The 20,986-nt window shown below is 37.7% G+C and overlaps 1 protein-coding gene across 5 annotated transcripts in view; it reads left to right on the top strand.

Moving 5' to 3' along the window:
* The window catches only part of RSPRY1 (ring finger and SPRY domain containing 1), a 45,867-nt gene that overhangs the window by 8,964 nt on the left and 15,917 nt on the right, over positions 1-20,986 (top strand). For all 5 annotated transcript variants that reach the window (XR_013444414.1, XM_078063706.1, XM_078063704.1 and 2 more), the window contains 8 exons: positions 3,693-4,197; positions 9,518-9,570; positions 10,259-10,371; positions 11,426-11,552; positions 12,366-12,424; positions 18,240-18,306; positions 18,716-18,847; positions 20,415-20,530. Coding sequence is in view for 4 of the 5 variants with exons in the window: in XM_078063706.1 (XP_077919832.1) it covers positions 3,848-4,197; positions 9,518-9,570; positions 10,259-10,371; positions 11,426-11,552; positions 12,366-12,424; positions 18,240-18,306; positions 18,716-18,847; positions 20,415-20,530 (1,017 nt within the window). In the remaining variant the exon portion in view is untranslated. The remainder of the gene's footprint in view (positions 1-3,692; positions 4,198-9,517; positions 9,571-10,258; positions 10,372-11,425; positions 11,553-12,365; positions 12,425-18,239; positions 18,307-18,715; positions 18,848-20,414; positions 20,531-20,986) is intronic.

The following is a 20,986-nucleotide window of genomic DNA, read 5'->3' as shown; positions in this document are numbered from 1 at the left end:
TTTTAAAGATACCAGCTCTTACTTTTTTCTTTTATGTTTCATAGACTTTCCTTTGAATGCCTCACAGCTCCTCCCACCTAGTTAAGTCTTCCTTACACCTGGTCTTTACAGTTAGTCCTTAAAAGAGAAAGTCTGGTTTTAAAATATTTCAAATTTTTTTTTTTTTTACTTCGTTTCTTCCTATGACAAATTGTGTGGTTGGCATCTTCTTCTGGGTCATTTAGGGAAAATGACTCTTAGAAGAAACTGACCTGAACTACACTTGAATTCAACATGGAAATAGAAAAAAAAAGGCCACTACATTCTTGTCATCTTCCTCCAAATTCAGTCAGATTTTAAAAAATACCTGTATGTATTAGATATCTTCCATTTACTTTGGAACTGTACTAAAAGGAAATCTGCATTGATTAATTCTTTATCCAGTTTAGCAAAAAAAAAAAAAAAAAAAAAATTGGATAAAATGAAGTTTAAGACTCTGAGATTCAACAAACTTTTTTTAAACCCACTGCTTTTCTCACAAGCATTCCCAGCATTTCTTGTTAATCTAAATAGCTTTACAAGTGTTGGTATTAAACTGTAAGGATCCTCTGTTCTCTCCCCTCTAACACTTTGTTTTCTGGGACTTAATCTCACCTTGACATTCTCAAATCATTACCAATTTTTCCTTTTTTTTTTTTTTTTAAGATTTTATTTATTTGAGAGAGAGAAAAAGAGAAAGAGAGAGCACGAGCGGTGGGAGGGTCAGAGGGGGATGCAGACTCCCTTATGAGCAGGGAGCCCAAGGTGGGACTCCATCCTGGGACTCCAGGATCATGACCTGAACCGAAGGCAGTCACGTAACCGACTGAGCCACCCAGGTGCCCTGTTACCAATTTTTTCTAATACCGGATTGGTCTCCCTTCCTTAGGTATACATACCTTCCCCAATTTAATATGTCTGGTTGGACTGAATCTACTATTTGCATGTCATGCCTGTCCCAACTTCCATACTGATTGTGTGGAAAGGCTCAGAAGCTTTAGAGAAGCCAGTAGAATTCCCTCTGCTCTAGTAACCTTGACACCACGGAGCAGTTTAGGGTGAGAAAGCACTTGGCCAGGAGATGAAGCATTCCCAAATAAAGTTCCCTTGTATTGAATCCTGGACCTCTCCTCTACCATCCCCAAAGTATTAGTTGGTTTAGACATAGATTTTTATGGCATAGTAAGGAACTATGACAATCCAGAGTATAGATTTCAAATCAGTCTTAACTGGGATGAGGAGTAGTTTAGATATTGTGGTATAGAAAGATGTGTTGTTAAGGGGAAAAAAGTGAACCACAGAACAATGGTTATGGCACTGTCCTAGTTAAGTTTAAAAAAAGTTTTGTGAGTATATAATAATGGGTATGGAAACAGACACATGAAGCTTTTAGCAGGGGTTACCTCTGGGAAAGGGAATGGGCTATGAAGAAAGCCTTTCTTCTCAGAAGAGAGGCTTACACTTTTCTGTGGACTGTATACAGCATTTGGGTCTGAAAATGAACACGCATCCATTTTTCGTTTTAAAAAATTAACAGGGGCGCCTGGGTGGCTCAGCCATTAAGCGTCTGCCATGGGCTCAGGTCATGATGCCAGGGTCCTGGGATTTGAGTCCCACCCGCATCAGGCTCCCTGCTCAGCGGGAAGCCTGCTTCTCCCTCTCCCACTCCCCCTGCTTGTGTTCCCTCTCTCGCTGTCTCTCTCTCTCTCTCTCTCCCTGTCAAATAAATAAATAAATAAATATTAAAAAAAATTAAAAGTTAACAGATGAAGTTTTAATATAGTACTTTGGGATTTCAAGGGAGTGCACTAGTGGCCTATCACCTGGGCAAACCTGCCAGAAAACCTTGGATTCTTTACCCCCTCATTGTTCCAACCGTGCCCTCTGAACATTCTGTGAGAAGGACAGGAGCATTGCTTAACTGTTAACATTTTGGTCTTTCTCAGAAAGCAGCGTAATTTATAAGATCAATTGAAATTTACACCAGGGACCCTCTTAAAAGCATTGTTTCTGATTTCTGTCTTCTGTCCTTTTAAGCATTGAAATCTCTTGGTTACCTGCCCTCTTGGGGGGAATCGTCTCCCATGGTCCCTGCAGTAATGGGAATGGTATTACTTCAACTCTTTGCCGGTTTAGATTATGTCCTCTTTTAAAAAGCTGTTTCCAGCTGAGTCCTTGCCTCATGCTCCTACCTATACTCCAGTCACATCCTTTTAAGTCTAACCTCCAAATTTTAAAGACCACCTGACTGTTTTGGGGGAACCAACAACACCTATGGTATTACTTGGTTCAGACATTGCTGTCTTGGTAGTCTGGAGGGAGATCATGTCTGTTGCCTCTCTTCTCTCTTCCCATCCCCCTCCTGCCCTTCCTTTTCTTGTCTCTCCCCCTCTATATACAGATTAGATTAGATTATTATATGTATGTGTAAAGACTTTCCATCTCCACCCGTCTCCTTTTCTTCAGTTTTCCTCCATGAGCAGTAATTAAACTGGGCAAATATTTAGAACTTGCTGCAAATCTGTCCCAATAATGGAAGTAACTTCTCTTGCTTCTAATTCCATTGAATTACACATTTTATTTATCTCTATTCCTGAGTGGGTACTCAGTATATGCACATTTAATTATAAATAACCAAATGTTGAGTGGAGAGTGCATACTAGTCTCTATTCCTTGTGTCCATTTGTGCCCCTATGGGCCCTATCTCCAGGTCTTGGCATGATTTTTTGCTTTCTGTTACCAACCCCACCCTGTCCATTTTCTTCTTCCAGATCCTCCTTTCTAAACCTAACCAGATTTACTCGTTAATGAAGACCAGGTTCTGTCATTAGGTTTTTTGTTGATGAACATACTGTATGGGATGAGAATGGCCATCCATGAATTCCATCCAAAGCACAGGCTTTGTCCATCTTTGTTCTCCCAGTACTGCCATGATGGGGGCACAAGGTGCTTAGTCAGTATTTTTGGACAAAGATAATTGGTGCATCCTTCGTAACTTTGTAGCAGACGTGTCCTACAACAAACTGATCATTGTGAAAATGTAACCTTGTGATACATATTTGCCTCTCCCCAAACAGGGTTGCTTACATAGCAGAAAATCTTTGTAACTGCTTCTGTGATTTCTGTAAATTCTCAAGAGTCCCTCCAAATGGGAAATCTATGCAGTTTGGTGATTGCATTCAAGTGAAACACTCTACCTTTTATTCTTCTAGATATCGAGTGGGTGCTATCACATTCATATCATAACTTCTTAAGCAACAAACATCTGTAATTAGATAGTCTATTTGAAACATATTAACTTTTCTCATACATTTAAATTTAAAACGGAGACAGTTCGTTTTTTTTGAATCTACAAAAGGAGCGCTTGAAACAACTGCACACATTCTTCTAATGTATTTCTGTATGGGCAGAACCACACATATGGTTTAAAAAAAAATCAGTGGTAACTCCTGTTTACATGGGTATGGTTTAGCAATCAACTTTATAATAATAAAAAGGAATTCTTAATTGTCAGTTTTCTTATGCAAAGGTACCTCTTTGTGTTGGAAACCTATAAAAATAACCAAAGATGATTTGCCCTTGTAATCCTAATGCTTACAAAACCAAACTAAGAAAGTTTTGAGTAATTAAGTGACCAAGAACCTTGGATTCATTTTTCCTTTCTTCTGTTTTAGAACTGCCACCGGATGATCCGGATTCCCTGTAATTGATAATGTTGGAGATCAGTTCTGCAACTTTCTGCCACATTCAGTTGTTAAAAACAAATAGAATGCAAGTTCCTCGACTCCAGATTATGAAAACAGTACTTGGAAAACTGAAAACTATCTAAATGATTGTCTTTGGTTGGGCCGTGTTCTTAGTGAGCAGAAGCCTTGGCCAGGGTCTGCTGTTGACTCTTGAGGAGCACATAGCCCACTTCCTGGGGACTAGAGGTGCCACAGCTACCATGGGTAATTCCTGTATCTGCCGAGATGACAGCGGAGCGGAAGACAGTGTTGACAACCAGCAGCAGCAGGCCGAGAACAGTGCAGTACCCACTGCGGACACGAGGAACCAACCCCGGGATCCTGTCCGGCCACCAAGGAGGGGCCGAGGACCCCATGAGCCAAGGAGAAAGAAACAAAATGTAGACGGGCTAGTGCTGGACACACTAGCAGTCATACGGACTCTTGTAGATAAGTAAGTATCTGACTCGCTAGTCACCCCCTATGTGATGAAAAATGTTCTAGAGGAACCATAACTATAGTGTCCTTCACTTCATTAGAATATATTCAAGCCATGAGCTTATAAGGCAAGGGAGAATATTTTATTTCTCCTCCGATGGCAGAGTAAATTATAAGGTTTGATGTTTTTACTTGCTACATCTACTCCTATCTGGAAATGTCTAAACATTTTGATAGCAGAAAACACTAATTAAAGCTACAATCTTTATTAGGGCATGTAGTAAACACGGAGTGAGTTTGTGTTGCAAGCTGCAATAGGAAATAGTTTCACGAGGACCAACTCTTATCTTGCTTGCCTATCTACGCCACTGACCAGAGATTCAAGATGAGTTATTTTTCCAAGAGCATGGCTGCATGCACTTTCTGTTGGCAACGGAAGGACCTGGGTCAAGGAGAGTATTCATCCTCCTCCCTTTTTGTATCCCTTATTTGGCCATCTCCGATCCATTTGGGAAGCTTGTAAATTGAAACGGCAGGGCTCCCCTGTACCTTTTTTGTTTCTCCCCCGCTTTGCCTAACTCTAAGTGTGAAATCCCAGATTGAATAACAGTGAAATGGGAGAACATGGTTCAAGTTGAAAAAATATTTTAACCATGCAGTTCAGTAGTTAGGAGTAAAAGTTTTAGAACCATGATGGACCAAGTTTCAGATTTTGGCCCAGCTCCTTAACTAGCTACATGACACTGGGTGAGTTACTTCCCTAAGCCTCAGATTCCTCGTCTATAAGAGGGGAATAATACCTTTCTTACAGGGATTATCATGAGATAATATATATAAAGCATCTAGCATACGGCCTTGCACATTCCAGTTGTTCAACAGATGATTGTGGGTTTTTTTTTTAAGTTATATGTGGATTCTTTTTGCTTCAGCCACTGCTAGTAAATTTAAGTATCTAACTATTTGATCATCACATTTATAAAAATCCAGTTTTGTTTAATTCCTCAAAATTATAGCATTAAGCAGGGTATACCTGTGCATATTATTCTGAGGTGACTTTTTTCCCCTCATAGAAATAAATTTATTCTGCACATTTTTCTGTGTGCCATAAAACATGCTGGGGAAAGGTGGCTCTTAGAAATATTCTCCATAACCAGTTCAGAAAGGCCTTCCTAAGTTTATTAAACCAGGCTTTGAAGTAGTTCTGGTATCTGAACTAATTTAATGTTCATATTTTTGTAGAAAATATTTATTGAATATAAATCTATGCCATTTTCATCCCTCAAACCCAGGCAAGGGGCTAGAAGCTGTTATTTAAAGTTTCTTCATGGTGACATTTAAAACATACTATAAAATTATAATGAGAAGTTGCCCTTCCTAAATAAGGAAGTAAACCACAAGCAGTGTTTTTAAGCCCATTGGAAAAACAGGTACAGAATAGGCTTTGCCATATTTTTTAAAAAGAGTGATTAAGAGTGTGTGGGAGCAAGATAGGAGCTTTATCGCCAAGCTTTTAGAAAATATTACAGATTATAAATGAACTTGTTGATGAAGCGTATAATTCACTTACATGAAGCGAGCAGCATACATTTGAGTAATAGGGTCACTTTTATCTTAAACCTGCTTACACAGAATTATAGCTATAACTCTTCTGAGAATGGACAAACAGGGCAGATGGAGAGCAAACGTGACGGGACCTGTCAGTAAATCTAATGGCAAAACAGGATTCAGACAGTTACAAACCTAGTCACTGTAGCTTGTTTTTCAGAAGCTACTGAAGGAGAAGAATTTCATAACCTATAAAGTTGATAAGGCTGTTAAAACTAACCATGAACGATAGGACAGATGGACTTAGTACAAGTTTACGTGAAAGGGTGTTTGCAGATGTCACAGTTAGCGATCGGCCGTGATTGTTGTCCTCTTTCTGCTTGTTACTTAGGAAAGGGTAACATTGCTCTGAGAGGAGAGCAGTTTCTTTTTTTTTTTTTTTTTTAAGATTTTATTTATTTATTTGACAGAGACACAGCAAGAGAGGGAACACAAGCAGAGGGAGGGGGAGAGGGAGAAGCAGGCTTCCCGCTGAGCAGGGAGCCCACTGTGGGCTCGATCCCAGGACCCTGGGACCATGACCTGAGCTGAAGGCAGGCGCTTAACAACTAAGCCACCCAGGCGCCCCAGGAGAGCAGTTTCTAAAGCTAGAGTGAGAGAGTTGCTATAGGAAACACACTTTAGGGGCGCCTGGGTGGCTCAGTCATTGGGCGTCTGCTTTCGGCTCAGATCATGATCCCGGGGTCCTGGGATCGAGCCCCACATCGGCCTCCCTGCTCAGCGGGGAGCCTGCTTCTCCCTCTCCCACTCCCCCTGCTTGTGTTCCCTCTCTCACTGTGTCTCTGTCAAATAAACAAAATCTTTAAAAAAAAAAAGGAAACACATTTTAATACACTTCTTTTAAAATCATTTTGAAGTTCTGTTATTTGCCCTTTTTTGGTAGAGACTTTATCCTCAGATTGTCAATGGTATTAATGTTAGTTATTCTCATATGGTTTGGAACTATAATTTACAGAGTCCTGATGGAAGTTTTCTCTTCACTGTGTGTGTTCTGTCTCCCTCTCTGTCACACTGTCTTTCTGCCTATCTCTCTTCCTGTCACTTTCATTGTCATCCCCATCCACCTTCAGGCTATGACTGAACCTAAAATTGGTGGTTCCGAGTTCCCATATCACTGTGAGAAGCCCAAGTCCTGCTGCATGGCTTTCTTTGCCTTTTCTGTCAGTGGAGACTTGCAGCTTGATACCAATTGTAGCTCAGATGATCATTCATAACTTATTCAACTTCTTGAATTGAGCAGGGAACCCTGTCCAAGCTGCACAGGTTGGGTTTTGGTCCCCATTACCTACCACACAGGCTTGTGGCTCCGGGTCACCTCTGTCTAGTTCCAGTGAGCCCCGGTGTCCTACGGCTTTAGCTCCTGCCTTCCACCAGGAATTTCTGCTCCACTTCTGTTCCACAAAGAAGTTTATCTTGTTTTTTGAATGTAAGGATGTGGGTGTCCTTTAAGTGAATCTGTGTAGAATTGAGGTCCTCATAGTCCTTATTGGTCACTGACTTTGCCATATTTTTATTATTTTTCCCTTTTTCCCTAACCCCATTGTCCCCTTTGCCACCCACTATCCAAATATCAGTGGGTAACCATTCTTGTGATGTTCTTCCAATCTGCCTGCCATATATTTATTTATGTCTCTATGGGAAGTTTATGTTAGTGTTTTGTGTATGATTTTAAAAACTTATATAAGTGGGGCGCCTGGGTGACTCAGTTGGTTAAGCGTCTGCCTTTGACTCAGGTAATGATCCCAGGGTCCTGGGATCGAGTCCCCCATCGTGCTCCCCGCTCAGCGGAGAGCCTGCTTCTCCCTCTCCCTCTGCCACTCCCCTTGCTTGTGCTCTCTCTCTCTCTCTCTAATAAATAAATTTTTTAAAAATTTACATAAGTGATACAGTTGTATAAATCTTGTTTTTAACTTCTCTCAACATTATGTTTGAGACCTATGTTACTGTATGTAAAGCTACAACTGCTTCTGACTCCTGCAGAGTATATCTTTGTATGCCTGAAAGTACTGTATTTTGTTATCCTGTAATCTGGTGATGGTCACTTAGATTAATTCCAAATTTTTGTTCCTACAAATGGCACTGCAGCAAATAACTTCATATGCATCTGTTACCTGTGTAATAGTTTTTTTTTTAAGATTTTATTTATTTATTTGATAGAGACACAGCGAGAGAGGGAACACAAGCAGGGGTAGCGGGAGAGGGAGAAGCAGGCTTCCCACTGAGCAGGGAGCCCCACGCGGGGCTCGATCCCAGGACTCTGGGATCATGACGTGAGCCAAAGGCAGACGCTTAATGACTGAGCCACCCAGGCGCCCCTACCTGTGTAATAGTTTATCTAGCATTGTTGGGCACATTTAATTTCATTATTGCTAGATTGCTCTCCAGAAATATTTGTAATCAGTCAGTTATATCATTTAAGACAAATCTTTTAAATGAGAATTTTCCCTTGTTATGGAAAGGTACAGGATATGTCAAATAAATAAGTACCTGAAATGAACTTAATAATTCCCATATCACAAGATTATTCTGAGGATTAAATGATTGAAGACAATGGTTTTTGCAGTTTTCTTCATAGTAAAAGAGAGAGCCACAATATGTAAGTAAATGTGAATATATTCCCTAAGCAATTAGATTTACCATTATTTGATGGAGAGTATTTCATTCATTATTGAAGTTCCCCTAAAGCTCCTCCTTAAGATTCCTGGGATGACAGATTGAAAACCCACTGAATTAAGGTATATACACATAATGCCATTTTAGAGCATTGTCTGGAATTTTTTTTAAAGACTTAATTATGGGATGCCTGGGTGGCTCAGTCAGTTAAGCACGTCTGCCTTCGGCTCAGGTCATGATCCCAGGGTCCTTGGATGGAGTCCCACATCGGGCTCCCTGCTCAGCGGGAAGCCTGCTTCTCCCTCTGCCTGCTGTTCCCCCTGCTTGTGCACTTGGCACACGCCCTCTCTGTCTGACAAATAAATAAAATCTTTTTTTAAAAATAGATAAATAATTTTTTACTTAGAGCATAAGCTCGAGCAGGGGGAGGTGCAGAGGGAGAGGGAGAAGCAGGCTCCCTGCTCAGCCGGGAGTCCCAATGTGGGACTCGATCCCAGGACCCTGAGATCATGACCTGAGCCGAAGGCAGATGCTTAACCAACTGAGCTACCCAGGTGCTCCCAGTGTCTAAAATATTAAGTAGCTCCTCGCTTAAGTTTGGTTTCTTTTTCTTCTAACACCCATTTTATGAAGTTCAAGCAAATAGTGGTATTTCCCAGAAGAACCCTTAAAAATGAAGATGTTTATGTAGGCCCTTGCTTCCATAAATCCTCTGTTGAGATTGTAATCTCCCTTCCTGGTGTTTCTTTGAGGTAAGTTGGAGGAAGATGTTGACCTCCCTGGCTCATCTCATTAGCATTGGGCCTCTAGAGGAAAGCTGAAAGTACCCTGGCCTCCAGTTTTAGCCCTGTGCTTTTACTTCAGGCCAGTGGTGGTCCTTTCCTATGCCCTCCCACCCATTTTGTGAGCCATCACAGACGGCGGCCTTGGAAATGAGCACATGTGGTGTGTGTTGGTCCTTACAGAGTGGAGCTGCAACTGTCTCTTCCATCTCTCTCCGTATCCATTCATGTTCATTTCTTCTTTCTCTCTCTCCTCCCACACTTTCAGTTTTGAGTTATTTAGGATTGTCATTTCTTAGTTCTTCAAGTTTGATGTCTTGACTATTTGTTTTTCAGTGATCAGGAACCTCCCTATTCAATGATTACATTGCACGAAATGGCAGAAACAGGTATTCTTTTCTTAAAGTTTTCTTAAAATACTTTCTAATGAATTAATGATTATGAAGAAATGTGGCCACATTTTTAAAAAATAAGATTCCAAAAGTACTTAACACACGTGACCATGAAAAAAGCCATTAGTGTATGGAAATTTTCCTGTATAGGGGTAATAATTAATAACCACTGTATGCTGCATCCTGAATATATAGCTACACCTCTCAGTATTGGTTTTATTTCACCAAAATTATTAAAAGAAAAATTTTGTTGGGATTTGATAGATCTTTGACCATAGCCCTTCCAGAATGGGGAGGAATTTTTTGTCCCTCAGTTTCCTAAGTGTCATTCTAAAAGTAGAGCCAACTGCTTCAGATACTTAATCTTCTCAGTAAACTCCTATGTCATAAATAAGACACTGAAACTATTTTAATTATGATTTGAGAACCCAGGACCATAGCTTCAATTTTCTCCAAATGAAGATGACTCCAAATCACCAGACTCCTATAAATTAAGAATCTTTGGTTCTATCATGATGACTACAATTAATGACTACGTCCATGCCAATGTTAGCTGCTTAAAAGCTACAGGATAAAAGCCAAAAGTGTTTCTATTTTATTGTGAAGTCACCTTGTGTTATAAGTTCTATATTTTTACATTTTAAAATAGTGGCTCCACCATATAATCTTCTTGGTTTGCTCTTAGATGAAGGATGGTTGGACGTTGTCCAGTCTTTAATTAGAGTTATTCCATTGGAAGATCCACTGGGACCAGCTGTTATAACATTGTTACTAGATGAATGTCCATTGCCCACTAAAGTAAGTTAATACTTGTCTTTTATGAAACTGTCACGTATGCTTAAACAGAGGATGAACGACCACAAAGAACTTTTGATGTAATGCATTTCCTCTTTATACATTTGGGGTCTGTTTCATTCAATATTGACTTCATTACGTAAACTTGTCTTTTAATACTAATGAAGTGCTATATCCTGTATCAGTAGCTTACTATAAAGCTTGAGTTTAAAATGTTAAAAATGAAAGCATTTAGATCTGAAATGGCAATCTGTATTTGAAATTGAAATAGAATGTTCAGTTGCTGAGCTGATTTTCTTACCTTCCGCTAAAGAGTTTTCTCCTTACAAAAGGTTTTCTTTAGTGTTTTCTATTAAGAGAAAAAACTGTTATACTGAAAGCACTTGCAAATCTTAAACATATTAAAGATTGGCATAACCTTGATTTTCCCTTATATAGAACAAAAGCATCAAACTTTCATTGCTTTAGTCCGTATGTTCTATGGACTACTTTTTTTTCAAATTTTGGATGCTGGCATCTTTCATTTGTTTAAGCCTCAGATATTTGGGCACAATATGGAAAAATATTATGGATAGAAGAGAAAAGCCTTTGGCCTAGTCACTGATGAACTGACCTTTGCCTAAGCTTATAAGAGGTTTCTGTTATAACTTGCCTCAAAAACCCTGGTGAGATTTGCTCTTGCTTGATTTTAAAAAAAGGAAAAAAATTGTAAGTCACTTTTTACTTCAACATCACTAAGGCCCTGTTGTTATCAGTCATTTTGGCATTTGGGTGGATTTAGTCTGTTTAATGATTCAAGAGTATATCGCATATTTTTGATACAACTGGTACATTTTGAATGAAGGGGAATCTAACAATTCAGGTAAGAAAACTTCCAGGTTGATCAGTTAACATTTCCCATCAATAATGACATCATTGGGTGCATTATATCATGTCTTTGTGTTTGTTCTGAGTTAATTTAATGGCTGGCGATAGCTTTCGTCTCAAATAAATCCCTTGGGGAAAAAAAGCCTAAGTAATATATTTATCAAATGCACTTGTACATTTTTGTTTTTAGGATGCACTCCAGAAATTGACTGAAATTCTCAATTTAAATGGAGAAGTAGCTTGCCAGGACTCAGGTCATCCTGCCAAACACAGGAACACATCTGCAGTCCTAGGCTGCTTGGCCGAGAAACTAGCAGGTAACTTTGGGAATCTCTACCAAGAAAGATCTTCAGTTGTTTGACATAAAGGTTGCACTGGAGGTCTTTATTCAAACCTGCTGTCCCAGAAAGGAGTATCTGCCCTGCAACCACCACCACCAGGAAAAAAAAAAAAAAAATTGAGGGACAAGGACCAACTGGAAAAAAATTACTCAAAGGCCAAAGAGATGAATGCAATCTAATTTAGCTTTGAAGATTTTCAGAGAGACATTTAAAAGAAAAGGTTTTACTTATTTGCTTTAAAATTAAGAATAAAAGGCTAAATTCAGTATAATAAAGATTATATAGGTATTTATGCATATACTAGATAATATACATGTATACAGTTTATAAAGTTTAGCCAGATAATGGAGACATACTAAGTCAGGGAAGAGGAAAAGGAACTTTAAATTGGAGCAGTTCCTGAGAAGAGAAGCAGATATTTAACTTGTTTATGAACATTACCCACTTTAGGCAAGTTAACATCCAAATCCAGGAGAATAGCTCAGCCAGTTAGATCATGTATGGTGGAAGAAACAACGTATTCAAAATCAGGACACCTGGGTGCTGGGTCCAATTCTGCCACGTGCGCCCCAAGTACACCGGAATGAGTCACTTCACTGTAGGCTCAGTTGCTTGGCTGTGAAATGGGAACAGTGCTATTCCCTGCCTCAGAGCAGGAGGCTTAAATAAGACAGTGTGCATGAGAGTACCTTGTCAAAGAGTTCAGAAAGCAGTTTTACGGTTAATAGCTACTGATGAAAAAGAATACGGCCCATTTCATGATATCTCATGTTTGTTGTGTTTGTCCAGGTCCCGCAAGTATAGGCTTACTTAGCCCAGGAATACTGGAATATTTGCTACAGTGTCTGGTAAGTAAGGCATCAAAGCCAGTTATTCTTAGTCATCTACAACTGTGCATTTTTCTAAAATTACCAGTGTAACCATTGGCACAGAGAATGGAATCAGTTATAAATTTTATTTGCAGGTGTTTCCTGAGTGTTTATTCCCTCCTATATTAAAAAGAAAAAAAAATGAGGGTGGGATAGGCATTCATTACAAGCAAAAGCAGCCAAGTTGGTCTGGTTTTAAATTTAGTCATAAGATAGCTGCTATGATTGGCTTTTGTGTGTGTGTCCTTAGAGTCTGCCAAATGGTAGTAGGGACCTCCACAGTGGAAACAAAATTACATGGCATTCCAAGCCAGGAAACTGTCAGGTCAGATTGCCAGTGTATATAAATCTCTACTCCTTCCCTCCCTCCCTGGCCACTGCTCTTATAGCTGTTGCCATAGAGTATTAGATCTATTGTCTGTGAAGCTGTGGTTTGCTGAGGTGGTGCTGTCAGATCGCTCACAGGGCTGGACGGCAGACTTGACTGGTCTGTATTTGTAAAAGTTATTTTTGCAGGCTTAGTGAGCACTGACCTTCTTCAAAATCTGAAAGACCTTATTTTTCAGTACCTATATGATATGTACTTAAAACACACACCACAATGCTAAGCAAGCACTGTGGGGATACAAAAGTGGTATAACAGTCCTTTGCCCTCAAGAAGCTTCCTGATTAACTGAGGGATCAAAACTACCCAGACAAGACATTTAGCCTCCATTTTAAGACAGGATGTGATTAAGGGCAAAATCACTAAGTGCCATAAGAGTTCTGAGAGAGGGTGATGGAGAGGGGTGGAAGATAGGGGTGGTGAGAACTAAGAGAGCTGTGGGAGACAGGCTTCCTCATGAACTTGGGCCCTCAGCTGGGTCACATCATAAGTTAGTATTTATCCATGCACGCTGGAGGGAAAAATGGGTTTCCTGGCTAAAGCCATCACCAGCAGAAGCCCAGAAATAGGAATGGCCATGCTCCTGGCATATTACAGAGAACTGTCTGAACAGGAGACAGTGTTCAAAGACAGGAGGACGGGCCTGGACAGCCTGGTGGGGAGGGCTCAGGGCCTGCAAAACCAGACAGAGGGATTGAAAGCAGGTATGACAAAAAGCAGAGTGCTGAACGGGCTTTGCTACAGGGCAGGCTGGTGGTTATATGAGCTTTGCAGAACCTTTGAGCCCCAGGGAAGTGAGCAGGAATCATCTGATGTTCTAGAGTTCCTTTGCAGACTCCTAATGGAGCTGTGGGGAAGGATGGCTATGAGAAGGTGTGATGTTAAGCAGGAAGACCTTTCTTTAAATGGGAACACCTGTGATGGGAAGCTAACTGTAACTGTATATAAACTGTATATATATATATATATACTTCTATGTGTGTGTGTATATATATATATATACTTCTATGTGTGTGTGTATATATATATATATATACTTCTATGTGTGTGTGTATATATATATATATATACTTCTATGTGTGTGTGTGTGTATATATATATATACTTCTATGTGTGTGTGTGTATATATATGTATACTTCTATGTGTGTGTGTGTATATATATGTATACTTCTATGTGTGTGTGTGTATATATATGTATACTTCTATGTGTGTGTGTATATATATGTATACTTCTATGTGTGTGTGTATATATATATATATACTTCTATGTGTGTGTGTATATATATATATATACTTCTATGTGTGTGTGTGTATATATATATATACTTCTATGTGTGTGTGTGTATATATATGTATACTTCTATGTGTGTGTGTGTATATATATGTATACTTCTATGTGTGTGTGTGTATATATATGTATACTTCTATGTGTGTGTGTGTATATATATATACTTCTATGTGTGTGTGTATATATATATATATACTTCTATGTGTGTGTGTATATATATATATATACTTCTATGTGTGTGTGTGTATATATATATATACTTCTATGTGTGTGTGTGTATATATATATATATACTTCTATGTGTGTGTGTGTATATATATATATACTTCTATGTGTGTGTGTGTATATATATATATATACTTCTATGTGTGTGTGTGTATATATATATATACTTCTATGTGTGTGTGTGTATATATATATATATACTTCTATGTGTGTGTGTGTATATATATATATACTTCTATGTGTGTGTGTGTGTATATATATATATACTTCTATGTGTGTGTGTGTATATATATGTATACTTCTATGTGTGTGTGTGTATATATATGTATACTTCTATGTGTGTGTGTGTATATATATGTATACTTCTATGTGTGTGTGTATATATATATATACTTCTATGTGTGTGTGTATATATATATATATACTTCTATGTGTGTGTGTATATATATATATATACTTCTATGTGTGTGTGTGTATATATATATATACTTCTATGTGTGTGTGTGTATATATATATATATACTTCTATGTGTGTGTGTGTATATATATATATACTTCTATGTGTGTGTGTGTATATATATATATATACTTCTATGTGTGTGTGTGTATATATATATATACTTCTATGTGTGTGTGTGTATATATATATATATACTTCTATGTGTGTGTGTGTATATATATATATATACTTCTATGTGTGTGTGTATATATATATATATATACTTCTATGTGTGTGTGTATATATATATATATATACTTCTATGTGTGTGTGTATATATATATATATATACTTCTATGTGTGTGTGTATATATATATGTATACTTCTATGTGTGTGTGTATATATATATGTATACTTCTATGTGTGTGTGTATATATATATATATATATACTTCTATGTGTGTGTGTATATATATATGTATACTTCTATGTGTGTGTGTATATATATATATATATACTTCTATGTGTGTGTGTATATATATATGTATACTTCTATGTGTGTGTGTATATATATATGTATACTTCTATGTGTGTGTGTATATATATATGTATACTTCTATGTGTGTGTGTATATATATATGTATACTTCTATGTGTGTGTGTATATATATATGTATACTTCTATGTGTGTGTGTATATATATATGTATACTTCTATGTGTGTGTGTATATATATATATGTATACTTCTATGTGTGTGTGTATATATATATGTATACTTCTATGTGTGTGTGTATATATATATATGTATACTTCTATGTGTGTGTGTGTATATATATATATACTTCTATGTGTGTGTGTATATATATATGTATACTTCTATGTGTGTGTGTATATATATATGTATACTTCTATGTGTGTGTGTATATATATATGTATACTTCTATGTGTGTGTGTATATATATATGTATACTTCTATGTGTGTGTGTATATATATATATATATACTTCTATGTGTGTGTGTGTATATATATATATATACTTCTATGTGTGTGTGTATATATATATATATACTTCTATGTGTGTGTGTGTATATATATATATATACTTCTATGTGTGTGTGTGTATATATATGTATACTTCTATGTGTGTGTGTATATATATATATATATACTTCTATGTGTGTGTGTATATATATATATATATACTTCTATGTGTGTGTGTATATATATATGTATACTTCTATGTGTGTGTGTATATATATATATATATACTTCTATGTGTGTGTGTATATATATATGTATACTTCTATGTGTGTGTGTATATATATATGTATACTTCTATGTGTGTGTGTATATATATATATGTATACTTCTATGTGTGTGTGTATATATATATGTATACTTCTATGTGTGTGTGTATATATATATGTATACTTCTATGTGTGTGTGTATATATATATGTATACTTCTATGTGTGTGTGTATATATATATATGTATACTTCTATGTGTGTGTGTATATATATATGTATACTTCTATGTGTGTGTGTATATATATATATGTATACTTCTATGTGTGTGTGTATATATATATGTATACTTCTATGTGTGTGTGTATATATATATATGTATACTTCTATGTGTGTGTGTGTATATATATATATACTTCTATGTGTGTGTGTATATATATATGTATACTTCTATGTGTGTGTGTATATATATATGTATACTTCTATGTGTGTGTGTATATATATATGTATACTTCTATGTGTGTGTGTATATATATATATATGTATACTTCTATGTGTGTGTGTATATATATATGTATACTTCTATGTGTGTGTGTATATATATATGTATACTTCTATGTGTGTGTGTATATATATATATATACTTCTATGTGTGTGTGTATATATATATATATACTTCTATGTGTGTGTGTGTATATATATATATATACTTCTATGTGTGTGTGTATATATATATATATACTTCTATGTGTGTGTGTGTATATATATATATATACTTCTATGTGTGTGTGTATATATATATATATACTTCTATGTGTGTGTGTATATATATATATATATACTTCTATGTGTGTGTGTATATATATATATATATACTTCTATGTGTGTGTGTATATATATATATATATACTTCTATGTGTGTGTGTATATATATATATATATACTTCTATGTGTGTGTGTATATATATATATATATATACTTCTATGTGTGTGTGTATATATATATATATATACTTCTATGTGTGTGTGTATATATATATATATACTTCTATGTGTGTGTGTATATATATATATATATACTTCTATGTGTGTGTGTATATATATATATATACTTCTATGTGTGTGTGTATATATATATATATATACTTCTATGTGTGTGTGTATATATATATATATACTTCTATGTGTGTGTGTATATATATATATATATATATACTTCTATGTGTGTGTGTATATATATATATATATATATACTTCTATGTGTGTGTGTATATATATATATATACTTCTATGTGTGTGTGTATATATATATATATACTTCTATGTGTGTGTGTATATATATATATACTTCTATGTGTGTGTGTATATATATATATATACTTCTATGTGTGTGTGTATATATATATATATACTTCTATGTGTGTGTGTATATATATATATATACTTCTATGTGTGTGTGTATATATATATATATATACTTCTATGTGTGTGTGTATATATATATATATATACTTCTATGTGTGTGTGTATATATATATATATACTTCTATGTGTGTGTGTATATATATATATATATATACTTCTATGTGTGTGTGTATATATATATATATACTTCTATGTGTGTGTGTATATATATATATATATACTTCTATGTGTGTGTGTATATATATATATATATACTTCTATGTGTGTGTATATATATATATATATACAGGAAGAGCGCTCTCCCACCCACCATTAGCATTTGTGCAATTCCTTTCAGAGAACAGATTGAAAACTAAGCCATTAGTTGTTCATTTCAACATTTAGCATTTTGGAACTTGGTAATGATGAATCGTTCCTTTAAGGACTCTGAATAAAAGTCACTCTTAGCTCCTATTCTAGGTTTCTGTTTGGCTTGCTTCAATGAATGTAAGAATCAGCATGGTTTTGTTTCACAAAGCCCTAATACAAATGTTACTAAGTAGAATAACATAGTGCTTTTAACGAAGTACTTTTGAACTGCATATCTATCATGAGACTCTATCTTGGTTCCTCATTACTAACAATATTAGCAAACAGAGAATTGAGGACTTAAATGAGTTAAATTTTCTGACTGCTCCCAACAAATCTAGCGCATATTGGATACGAAGAGGAAATTGCTAACTTACCGCCTCTGCAGGGGAATGATGTTTCTGCCTTTTTGTTTTTTATCTTTTGTTGTCTTTCAGAAGTTACAGTCCCACCCCACAGTCATGCTTTTTGCACTTATCGCACTGGAAAAGTTTGCACAGACAAGTAGGTATAGTGACTTCTTGCACTAATGATCTTCCGTATCGGTTGTTAAAAATCTTATTTTTCTTACTTACTGGATGAGCTTATGCTTTGAGCCCCATCAAACGTGCACATGTTCTGTTTTTCTCTGGGTAGATTGCCTCAAGGCCAGTAAGATGTAACAGGGACAGAAGCCAAGAGTCTTCCCACCTAAGAATCAAAACTTGTGACCACAGTTACTCACTTTTTATAGCTAAAAAGTTAGCAATGAGATTGCTACTTCCCAGAAAATAGTTGAGGCTCTTGGGCTAGGTCATTATTCTAGTTTCCACGTTTTCTGATTGCCTCTCCTCACTCCTTCCTACCCCTTACCTGCCCCGCAAATCATCCTACTCTTTCATGGTTGATTCAGTGTGTCTGTCTTCCCAAACAGGTGAAAATAAATTGACTATCTCTGAATCCAGTATTACTGACCGACTCATCACATTGGAGTCCTGGGCTGATGATCCTGATTATCTGAAGCGTCAAGTCGGTTTCTGCGCCCAATGGAGCTTAGACAATCTCTGTAAGTAGGCGTTGTGCTTTATTAAAATGCCTGCTTCCATATCCAAACCCATTTCTTATATACGATCACTGTTCTTCATTTTGTTAATAGTGAGTGTGACATTTTCCTTGAAAGGGCCTATACTGTAGGTTGGCCGTATTGTAGCAGAAAAGTATTCTAGGGACTCTCCAAACAAGAAGTATATGGCATACTTCTTTTTTTTTTTTTTTAAAGATTTTCTTTCTTTCTTTTTTTTTTTTTTTAAGATTTTATTTTATTTATTTGACAGAGAGAGACACAGCGAGAGAGGGAACATAAGCAGGGGGAGTGGGAGAGGGAGAAGCAGGCTTCCCGCTGAGCAAGGAGCCTGATGCGGGGCTCGATCCCAGGACCCCGGGATCATGACCTGAGCCGAAGGCAGACGCCCAATGACTGAGCCACCCAGGCACCCCTTATTTATTTATTTGACAAAGAGAGACACAGCGAGAGAGGGAACACAAGCAGGGGGAGTGGGAGAGGGAGAAGCAGGCTTCCCACCGAGCAAGGAGCCTGATGCAGGGCTCAATCCCAGGACCCCGGGATTATAACCTGAGCCGAAGGCAGACGCCCAATGACTGAGCCACCCAGGCGCCCCTATATGGTATACTTCTAATTTCAGCACTCTCCTGTTCAAAAACTTTTACTGGTCCCCTACTTCCTGCTGCATCTGGGCCATTAATCATATGGCAGTGTCCAATCAAGTCTTCCCTACACAAACTGTCTCCTCACTGTCCTACAAGCAGGCCCCAGTCATCCCGATCTCTCTAGGCTTTTTCCTCACTTGGAGTTCCCTCTCTTTACTCTTCTAATCCTAACATGGCTCTTCAAAACTCAAGACACGTCTGACCTACGCCAAGAGGGCTGCTCCTGGCTTTTCTTTTTCTCCTCCAAGGGCTGCTAGAACGAAAACCATCCTACTACTAAATCCTCACTCCCCCTCCATAGTTAGCATTGTGCTAAGGCATGGCTGGGTGTGTGTGCCCCCCTCCCACCGCAGCACTGTGGAGAGTTGCTTTGTGCACAGCCTGCGCGGTGCCAATGAAAGAATCATTCCGAGGGGCGCCTGGGGGGCTCAGCTGTTAAACATCTGCCTTCAGCTCAGGTCATGATCCCGGGGTCCTGGGATCGAGCCCCGCATCGGGCTCCCTGCTCAGCGGGAGGCCTGCTTCTCCCTCTCCCACTCCCCCTGCTTGTGTTCCCTCTCTCGCTGTGTCTCTGTCAAATAAATAAATAAAATCTTTAAAAAAAAAGAAAGAAAGGAAAAGATAGAATCATTCCAAAAAGGTATAATTTGGCTTTTATTGCATGCATGATAACAAATATAGGGAACAGAAGCCTAAACCCAGCAGTGCCGTCCCAGCTTGTCCCAGCTTTGGCTTGATTGATCCTCATACGGTCGTGCAGCGGAAAGGCAAGGTTTTAAGTCTCCCTACCTATCCTGCCATTTCTGAGCACCCCCACCTCTTAACCAGGATGGCAGCCAGCGAAGACACTAGCTTTTTTTCCACAACAGCCTGCCTTAGAGACATGACCACTTTTTCTTTTGCAGTTTTAAAAGACAGTAGGCAGCTGACCTATGAGAAAGTGGACCTGAATAGCATTAGGGCCATGCTGAATAGCAACGATGTCAGCGAGTACCTGAAGATCTCGCCTCATGGCTTAGAGGTAAAGCTTTCATGGACGGAACATGTGGGGGAAAAAATCTTGTTCTCATTTTCACGCCCTGGTTCTGAACAAAGAGCCATTTCTAGCAGAATAGATGGAAGTGTCAGGTGTAGAATTTAGTGATTCATCACTTACATACAACACCGGTGCTCGTCACAACCAGTGCCCTTCTTTAATCCCCATCACCCATTTAATCCATCCCCCCGCCCACCTCCCCTCTGGCCACCCTCGGTCTGTTCTCTATAGACAATTTGATTTAAATATGTCTGTTTTCAATCTCTGCCGCTTTATTCAGCTAAAGGCGCAAAGACTAGTGTTTTCTGAGAGAGGCCCTTCCTTTTTGAATCCCTGCATCACAGTTGTATTCTGGCTAGTGCTCCCCTCCTCCCTGGACGGTGGAAGTGTTGCTGATTTCGTGGTGCAGGTTGATGGAAGCTGCTGATGCACAGGAAGGCA

This window comes from Halichoerus grypus, chromosome 15 (assembly GCF_964656455.1).
Source record: "Halichoerus grypus chromosome 15, mHalGry1.hap1.1, whole genome shotgun sequence".
NCBI classification, from domain to species: domain Eukaryota; kingdom Metazoa; phylum Chordata; class Mammalia; order Carnivora; family Phocidae; genus Halichoerus; species Halichoerus grypus.
Note: the sequence above shows the minus strand (reverse complement) of the source record. Positions and strands in the feature narration are given on the sequence as shown.